Source organism: Apis dorsata, unplaced genomic scaffold (genome assembly GCF_000469605.1).
Source record: "Apis dorsata unplaced genomic scaffold, Apis dorsata 1.3 scaffold_83, whole genome shotgun sequence".
Lineage (NCBI taxonomy): Eukaryota > Metazoa > Arthropoda > Insecta > Hymenoptera > Apidae > Apis > Apis dorsata.
The window spans coordinates 1,019,394-1,029,050 of record NW_006263381.1 but is presented as its reverse complement, the minus strand read 5'-3'; the positions used below and the strand labels follow the sequence as shown (position 1 = coordinate 1,029,050).

The window sequence follows — 9,657 nt, the reverse complement described above, 5'->3', positions numbered from 1 at the left end:
AAAAAAAAAAAAAAAAAAAAAAAAAAAAAAAAAAAAAAAAGAAATCCATTCTTCGATATTTAAGAAAAGGAAAACAGATATCTATGTATGAATTACTTGTTTATCCTTGCGTCTTAATATATCTACGTATATACATATATAAATCTATCGGCACGTTTTGCCAATTCGAGTAATAATTTATTCTTTCATGGTACAATAACTAGTTCTACAGTGCATGTGCTCGCGTTATGGTAGCGTGATTATGCATACGCGGCCTTACAGGCGTTTACGAGATGTAATAAAAGTAATATTTTATTATGGAGACAAAAAAACTGCATTTCAAATATATCGAAACCGAGTCGTGTGTGACTTTCGTCAAGTAGCTATTAAGTAGTTATTAAGACGAGGTATATGGGATAATAATTTTTTGTAAAAGGACTAGTGAGAACTTCTATATTATATTTGTGAAAGCGGAGCGAATTTACGTCTAACGTATATACGAGGTTTTAAAATGCATGTTTTTGTTCAAGCGAACGAGAGGATACGTTTCCATACGTGACGAAAGACGTTTTGAGAATTTAATTAAAATTGGTGATAAGTGTGTCCACCAAGTGTGTCTTAAATGTTGAATTTCCTTCTCAAAGATTTCTCTTGTTGACTGTTAACTCAATAACCGGAACGTTCTCACTACCTCTTTATTAATAAGATATCCTATTATCCACGGTTGATAACCTTGAAACAATCGCTTAAACCATTTGAAAGTGGCTTAAAGTCTACGCAGAAAGAAAAAAGGAAACGATGATAATTCGGTTTTACAACATGATGCAAATCCAAGTTTAAGAGTTTCTTTTTGAACTGTAAAACAGGGAAATTCGAGCAAAATCGTTCCTTTAGTTTTACATATTCTAGAATCTAGCATATATTCTACAACTGTTGTACGTGGTCCAAAAGTGATCCCCCGTGATCGCTGGTACTCTGGATTTTCGTGGGCAATTGTGTTGTTTGCGTTGTTTATTAAATTATTAAATTTAAAAAAAAAATGATTTATTATCTAATTGCATACATAAGTTATTGCTTTTGTTATTTTTTTAAGAAAATAATACTATCGATTTTCGTTATATAAATATTTTTACATTTAAATATTGTAGCAATAACGTTTTAATTGAAAATAATTTAACGTTTATATTAAACGTTGATATGATATTTTTTTTAGTAAATTTTTCGATAAATTAATGCGCACGATTATCCTGCTAAAAGAACGGTTTTGTTACAAGTTTAGTTACAAGCAAATTTATTCCATTGCAAATGGAACGCGAAGACTTATGTTAAGACTCCTTTTTAGACTTTATTAGACAACCCATTTTTTGAATTGTATAAATGTGTATATGTGCACACAGCTACACGTACTCAACCATACATACATACACACATTCACGTATAAACGTATACTATTCACACGTACAAAAATATAAAAAATTTAAACTAAACTAAAATAAAAAGTAAATTACAATTCCAAATTGCTTATTCTTTTTCATATTCTAATATTGCCTTTGAATATTATAAATTAATAAGATTATTTTAATAAATTATATTAATAGTGAATAAAATAATTTAAATAATTCACAGTCATTTTTATCAATTTTATATAATTTTCATTATCTTCTTAAAAAACAAAATCATTGTTTAATGTAATAGTATCGAAAGTTTTTTAAAAATTCGAAAATGCCAGTTCTGTGCAAAAAAAAGCAATTATTTTAATTGCTTAAAATAATATCCTTTGCAATATATTTCAAGGTCATTAAAATCGATTAATCAATAGATTTATTTTCATTATATATATATATATATAATTATATATATATATAATTATAATTATAATTATAATTTATTAAGCTGTAAATATAGGATTTTAAAAATTATTATTACTATTTTAAATCTAATAAATGGCTTACAATATTATATATATATATATATATATATATATATGTATAAATAGTGAAGAAATGACATGCGCCCTCTTTTAGAAACGTTTCAATGATACAACACACAGTAGCGCTCAATTCTGTTTCAGTACTCAGGGCGCGTTCAATCGAAGTGGTTATACGCATGTAATAAAGATAAAATTCACGTTTTTGTGACAATAGAAGAAACATATTGAATATCGATCGAAAGGGATTACACGAGTAGATTCTTGACGAATTAATCTTTTAGCGAATCGACGATTTTCCAAGGATCCATTCTCGTGAGAAGCGCAAAACACAGCAAAATACCAAGAACACTCCTCGTGGGTAAGTTGACAATCGGAAAATTTCCGTACATGTATGAATTTCTGTTATTAAATTCATTGATTTATTATTAACATAAAAGTAGTAAGTACATAAAATAGAAATAATGTAGTTTAACTAAATTTTATGAAATTTTATCAATGTGTATATTTTCATATTTCTTTTTTTCGTTCTATAAAAATATACATATAAAATTCAAAATTTTAATACATTTAATTAGTTTCATTTAATTTAGTTTCTCAAAATGTAATATGATTTTTGCAATAATATAAGAAAAAAAATTATATCTTATAATATGTTTTAAAAAATTATAGTTTTAGAAAAAAAAAGAACAGACAATTTTTTAAGATTTTTATTTCTTTTTGTTTTCTATATTTAACAGGTTCTATATTTAATACTTTATCTATTATATATCCATGTATAAATTTAATAAATTTTAATTAACTATAATACACAAATACTCGTGTAATTTTTGTTTTTTGATAAGATGACAAATACTATGTCAATTTTAATACACATTTAAATAACTATTAATAATTAAAATATTTAATATTTGTTTTATAGTTAATTAAAATATTTGTTTAAATTTTTTTTTCTTTCTCTTAATAACTACATTTTAATTACATCTAATTTATTTACTTTATTATTGTTTATTTAATTATTATCACATTATCACAAACATTAAAATGTATTAAAATTTTTTTTAACAAATTTAATCGATAAGTTTTTTATATGATCGAGTGATCGAAATTTCTCTGCAAAATAATCTCTGCGTTATCAATAGAATCATAGTTCTTTATTTTTGTTTTTTCTTAATAAGAAAATAATTTTTCTATCAAAAAAATATTTTAATAAAAAAGATGACAAACGTTACTTTTACATTTTTTTATTTTCTTTATTATTTGAATTTCTCTACTTTTATTAATATTTTATTTCTTTAATCTACGTTTTTCTTATATGAAGTAGAATGTCATGTTACATCTGATATACTATGATATCGATTACAAACATCAAATATTCACGCATTCCATGAAAAATAATATTTTACATTATATTTAAATATGTACATTGTATGTACATATTATACTTATATAGAAGGATTAACATTGTATTATAGGATTATTATGCGAACAGGTTATGTCATGAAAATTTATATAATTTATACAGGCACACTTTGACATTAATGTTCATGTTATTACAATTGATGAAAAAATTTTAATTTCACATATTATTATTATTTTATCAATAAATCTATTTCTTTTTTAAGTAGTTATTTTATTATATATAAATATTTAAAATATTTTAAATAAAAATCGTATATAATCGTGAAAAAGTGAAGATTTAATGATATAGTTATATAACTGTTTTTTAATAACTTGATTTTCTATTTTAAAATTGTGCTGCAAAAGTATATCAGTAATAACGAATATTAATATTCACATGCTATGCACGATAAGCAAGTACGTTCATAATTAGATGTTGCTTTCAATATCGGTGCATTCAAGATAATTAATTGGAACGATAATGATTTATATGTTTAAAAAAATGTATAATTTCCTTAAATAATTAATAGTCTTGATAAGATTTCATTATTTCAAATTTTTATTTTTTTTTTTTGTTCGAAAAATTTGAAAAATAATCTCTACGTCCTACTAATAATTTCTTTTTTATCAATGTAAATGATATTGAAAATTATTTTTCACCGATATTTCTATTTTTTTAAGAAATGTATCGAACGTTCAATTTGACATATCAGAATCACTGTAGTCAGCCAATGGCGGATTATGTTCAAACATGTTTCATATTATATAAAACGTTTAACTTAAAGGGTTGAAATATTTATCCATAGCCGACAACAATCTATACTCGACCGAATGTATGTTACACAAGCATGATAATAAAAGATTAATAACACAAATATTAACATTACGATATTTTTTGCAATGATAATATTGCAGATTAGAATTTGCTCGTTCAACAATTTATAATCATATCGTTGTCCAATGAACAAATCAATTTTATCGGTGTAAAAAAAATTTTATTATAAATTTTTGAAAAGACATTACATTACGTTATTAATCGAAAAAAATGAATGATAACGGTGCAGAATCTTGACTGAACTTGAGAATGGTACACGTGGTCGATCGAAATGAAATTTTTAGCGAGCAGGTGTCATAGAGAAAGAAGGTAAACATAAAAATATGAAATCTAAAATTAGGCAAATTGAGCAATGGAAAGACACAGAATCTTACATTCTGTTCTCGATATCTATTTTATTTAATTATCTGAATTTCTCCTCGATCGATTATCGATGATATTTAGAAAAATATCCTTGGATCTCGCTTGTTTATTTTCTTCTGGTGGATGAGAGACGTTGGAATCGACCATGTCGGTCGTCATGGTGACTCCCCTCGATCACTAGCCTTAGGCATTCCTGAATCATCCTGTAGTACTCATATTCCTGTGAACTAGCTAAAAAGAATAAGCACTCGTGACCTAATCTCCTTAATGTATGTATAAACTAGAATCTCGTGACTTATGAATTTTTCATGGATTTTTTTGTGCTATTCCTTGTGCCGGAAAAAAAATATTAAATTATTCAGAATACTATTCTATTTTTTAATTTTTTAATTGACGATTTTATTCGAAATAATGATATCATTTATTTTCTTCTTAAAAAATGAAGAATCAAATATTTCGAAAAACATTTAATATTCCACTTAAATTTTTGTAACTAAAGCTAGAAAAAAAAATATATAAAATTAATTTGTCTTATTTTTAAAAATTTGTAAATATGAAACAATCCAATGGGAATTGTGAATGATAAATACAATGGCGATTAAGGATTCGTTGCATGCAGGCTAATAATATCCGTTCTGAATTTCCTTTCCTGATAAGATAACCTTAAAGTTATGGCCACACCTTGTAGGTGAAGGTTCACGTGAAATCAAAAGAACAATCGATCGACGGCTCTTTGAATGAATATCTTGCGATACCTAGAGAAAAATTATAGAAGCATTAATAAATAAATAAAGTTATATAATTTAATAAAAATAAAACTTTCATATTTTTATTAAATTAATTTCTGATTTCCTTGATATTTATTTAGAAAAAAAATTTTTTTTTATTTTTTCTATCGATAAACTTTATTCTTAACAATTTCGAAAGATTCTTTTTATCTCTCTAAATAATTATTTATCATCGCTATTTGTTAAATGAAATTGCTCAAAAGATTACAAGTCTGATATGTGTCATCAAATACTACTTTGTTTCTGGTCTTTACACGCAATACATAGCACGAAATAAATTAAACGAGATATGTAGATAGATCGTTTATAATCGGTAAATAAAAAGTAAAGAATTTCTAGAGATAAAGGAAATTAAATTTTCTAAAATTTCGATATTAATATATTGAAATAATGTTGATATCAATTGCAATAGTTAAATTGAGTTGCATCAACAATAGTCAAATATATATCTTTAATTATAAGATTAATAGAGAGAGAAAGAAAGAGAGAGAGAGAGAGAAGAAAATTCGTTCAACTTGTCATCTGTGTTTGCAATAGAATTCAAGGTCTCTATTCTAATCGAAAGCACTCTATGGTGAAAAGAATGAAGAGGATAAATGTACCTAAAATAACCCGAGAACCGTATCGATTGAACTCCCATCGATTTCCTCGTAAACCTATAAATCACGTGCTTCGGTTTACTTCTCCTTTATAAGAAACTGGTAATCCACTTACTAACCCACTGACATTATTTTCTTGGAAATAACAGTCTGCCAAACTAGAAAAATATAAAAATTTTATTGGATCTTTCGATCATAATGCGTAAAAAAAAGAATTTATTTTCTAAATTTTAAAAATAAATACGAAGAAATAAATATTTCAAAATTTATTGTACGAACATATTTTATTCATCTTCCGGATCAATAGTTAGACGAAACTGCATGCTATTGTTGGATCGCGTCCATGTAGAGGATGTACAGAGAATACGACTTTTTGGAAGAAGTTCTTTCCAATTTCTTTTCCAACTCCTCTTTCGAATAAATTATATTTAGTTTTAGAGAGAAGATTTCATGGAAGTGGATCGTGGATTCGTAGAAAAAAAGAAAAGAAGAAATACAAAGATAAATGAATTACATTAGATCGAAGCCTGTCAAAGACTACTTAACAGATGATTCATTGTCGAGCTTTTATCAGGGATATAGCATATATACGTTATTTAGCACAAAAGTCGACCTTCTCGTATTTATATAAACGATAATTAATAAAACGTTTAGGATATAATGCTCTTACCATGCCGTTTGAATCATGATACATTCATTCGAGAATTGGATTGAATCAAAATTATTTACTTTTTCGATTATTGTATTTCTCTTAGAGAAGTTTTGAAAGAGAAGTGGCCAAATAGATTGCTTCTAATCCTTGCACCATCACTCTGGTCGTTTCTTTAATGAAACGAAATAAAAGAGAAAGCTTACAAATTACAAACAATTTTTTTTTTGTAAGAACGGAGAACATATTTAAAATACGAAATAAATGGAGTATAATAGGAAAGTATATTTACAGAAGTATATTTACAAATATTTATTTATTTGTGTAATAAAAATAATAATAGAGAGAAAATTGTTGAGAAAAATCTTGAAAATTTTTAATTATTTTTCTTGGAGTTAGCAATGGTATCCATCTCTTTTAAAATATTATGCACAATGTTTTAATTCAATTAAAAATATTACATAAAAGATGACATTAATATATATTTGTAATTATGCGTTTATATATTCGTGACACACTTTTTGAAATTTTTTTTTTTTCTTGAAAAAGATTAAAACAAAAGTTTGCTTTAAATGAAGCAAGACGGAGATAAAACACGATGACGATATAACTGAAATAGAATTTCTGCTATATCTTCATTTCGCTTCATTTAAAGGAAATTTATTTTTTAATTTAATAAGTAAAAATTTCTTAAACGAAATTTTTGTATACCAATTCGTGTTTACTAATTTTTGTCTGTTGAATCGATCCAAGAGCCAATGTATTAAATGTATAAAGAAATATATTTCACAACTTTTGTAATTATTCTTATCTTGTTTCAGGAAGTTTCTCCTCTTGTTTTCACAACTGATTAATATGTTTCCATTCTCAGCTTTTCTTCTATTCTTCTAATTGACTTGTATACGCTTTGCTTGTTTTAGCATATACGATTAGTTAACTTAATCACTTAATGGTTGATCGCAAATATACACTCCCTCTCTTTTTCTATCGATTTCTTTTTATTTGCTCACACCGTTCAGTGTCGTATGCACATTCCTGCACCTAAATACGCATGCACGCCTGTATATCATCTTGCATTACCTCAATGGTGAGTAAACAGTTTTTTTCTTTTTTTTTTTTTTTTTCGTTGTTGCTAATTACTTCACTTTTTTTTTTTTTTTTTCGTTGTTGCTAATTACTTCCCTTTTTCTTTTTTTTTTGCCCCCCTTTTTTTAAAATTTTTTTTTTCCCTTTTTAACCCCCCCTTTTTTTTTTTTTTTTTCGTTGTTGCTAATTACTTCCCTTTTTCTTTTTTTTTTGCCCCCCTTTTTTTAAAATTTTTTTTTTCCCTTTTTAACCCCCCCTTTTTTTTTTTTTTTTTCGTTGTTGCTAATTACTTCCCTTTTTCTTTTTTTTTTGCCCCCCTTTTTTTAAAATTTTTTTTTTCCCTTTTTAACCCCCCCTTTTTTTTTTTTTTTTTCGTTGTTGCTAATTACTTCCCTTTTTCTTTTTTTTTTGCCCCCCTTTTTTTAAAATTTTTTTTTTCCCTTTTTAACCCCCCCTTTTTTTTTTTTTTTTTCGTTGTTGCTAATTACTTCCCTTTTTCTTTTTTTTTTGCTCCGCTTTTATTAAAATTCTTATTTTCTCATTTTAATCTCACCTTTTTTTTTTTTCACCGGCATACCGTTTTAACACGTGCCAATGAATAAGTATTTCGATTTATTTTATAATTTTACACCTTAAATGCACATTCATCTTATATACGTGTTAAAAAATGTACGTTTCATTTACTACATTTGTATTTATAAGATCATACGAGAAAATTAAATAATCTTTTTAAAAAGTAAATTAAACTTTGAATTTTTGAAATTTTTTGATGAATTATTTTCTTTTCTTTTTTTCAATTTTCGTTATACGATGAAATAGAATTTTCTTTCTCTCACAATTATTTTTTTACTTTTTACAAATATTCCTATGATAGAAAATAAATGACAAGGATAACAGTTAATTAGTTCCAGCGAAATTTCCACAAAAAAATTAATGACACGGAATTAACGTGAATGTAAAGTTGAAAATTGGAATACATACTAAAAAAAAATATCTTGAAGATCGTAAATTTTAAGAACGGTTAAAGATATCCATATAAAGTTGAAAACTGCACATCGTATAAAAAGTCTTCTTCAAAGTCGTAAACTTTAAGAAACCTTAAACTGGATACCATCCATGTAAATTTGCGCGTACACCACATAAAAAAAAAAAAAATAAATAAATAAAAGTCATGTTGAAAATCGTAAGAGCTTTTAAGAACCGTTAACATATCCAAACATAAACATTGAATTATACTTGCAAAAAAACATAATCCTTCTTATATTAGCGAAAGATTATTTTCCACAGGAGAAGAAAGAAGACGGTACGTGCATGCTGAGGCGAACGACGTTTAGTGACTCGTCCAAGCTCGGCTGGGAAGTCCTTATGGTAGCTGAGAGGCGTGGACGATCTTTCCCGAGCGAGATCCAAGGGTTGAAGGGGTGGCCCCGTCGTTGGATCCACCCGGCCAACACCTACATTTAGAAGAACAAAAATGACCGATCGTAACGAGAATTTCTTATGCAGAACAATCTCCGACCAATCCGCCACACGCCCCTACAAACCTGTCTACAGTTGGACAAACAACAACAACGATATTCGCAGCAACAGCTCCGCGAACCTGATCGGCAGAAGGGATCAAACGAATTATCATCGGTCGAACGCGTTTCAAAGGGATGAAACGAACTCGAATTATCGTCTGCCGAAAAGGGCGCCCATAGTCGGCTGGCAGAACGGCAGCCCGACTGTTTTTCCAAGCACACCGTGTACCACCCCTGACCCGGAATCGCTCGACACGATCGACGATCTGTCCCGTTCGCAGAGCGTCGCATCGTCCACCAAATGTTCGGAGATATGCCAAGATTCCGGGAACACGGAGGACCTGAGCAGCTTGGCGGACGAGAGGCTTCTTCAATCCACGCCTGCACGCACCATCGACAGAAGCGTGGAATCGTTGTCGCCCGATAAGGACACGTTCCTGACCACGTCCCCGGAAATCGGGAGAAGCAAGGAGCTGAGCTTGGCCGACGACATAGAGGACAAGATCGATC

At 27.8% G+C, this 9,657-nt stretch overlaps 1 protein-coding gene across 1 annotated transcript in view; it reads left to right on the top strand.

Moving 5' to 3' along the window:
• The first annotated feature begins 1,984 nt into the window (after positions 1 to 1,984).
• The window catches only part of LOC102671976, an 11,423-nt gene continuing 3,750 nt past the window's right edge, over positions 1,985 to 9,657 (top strand). Inside the window, exons 1-2 of the mRNA XM_031508330.1 lie at positions 1,985 to 2,267; positions 8,915 to 9,656. Coding sequence (XP_031364190.1) covers positions 9,102 to 9,656 — 555 coding nt within the window. The 5' untranslated portion in view covers positions 1,985 to 2,267; positions 8,915 to 9,101. The remainder of the gene's footprint in view (positions 2,268 to 8,914; position 9,657) is intronic.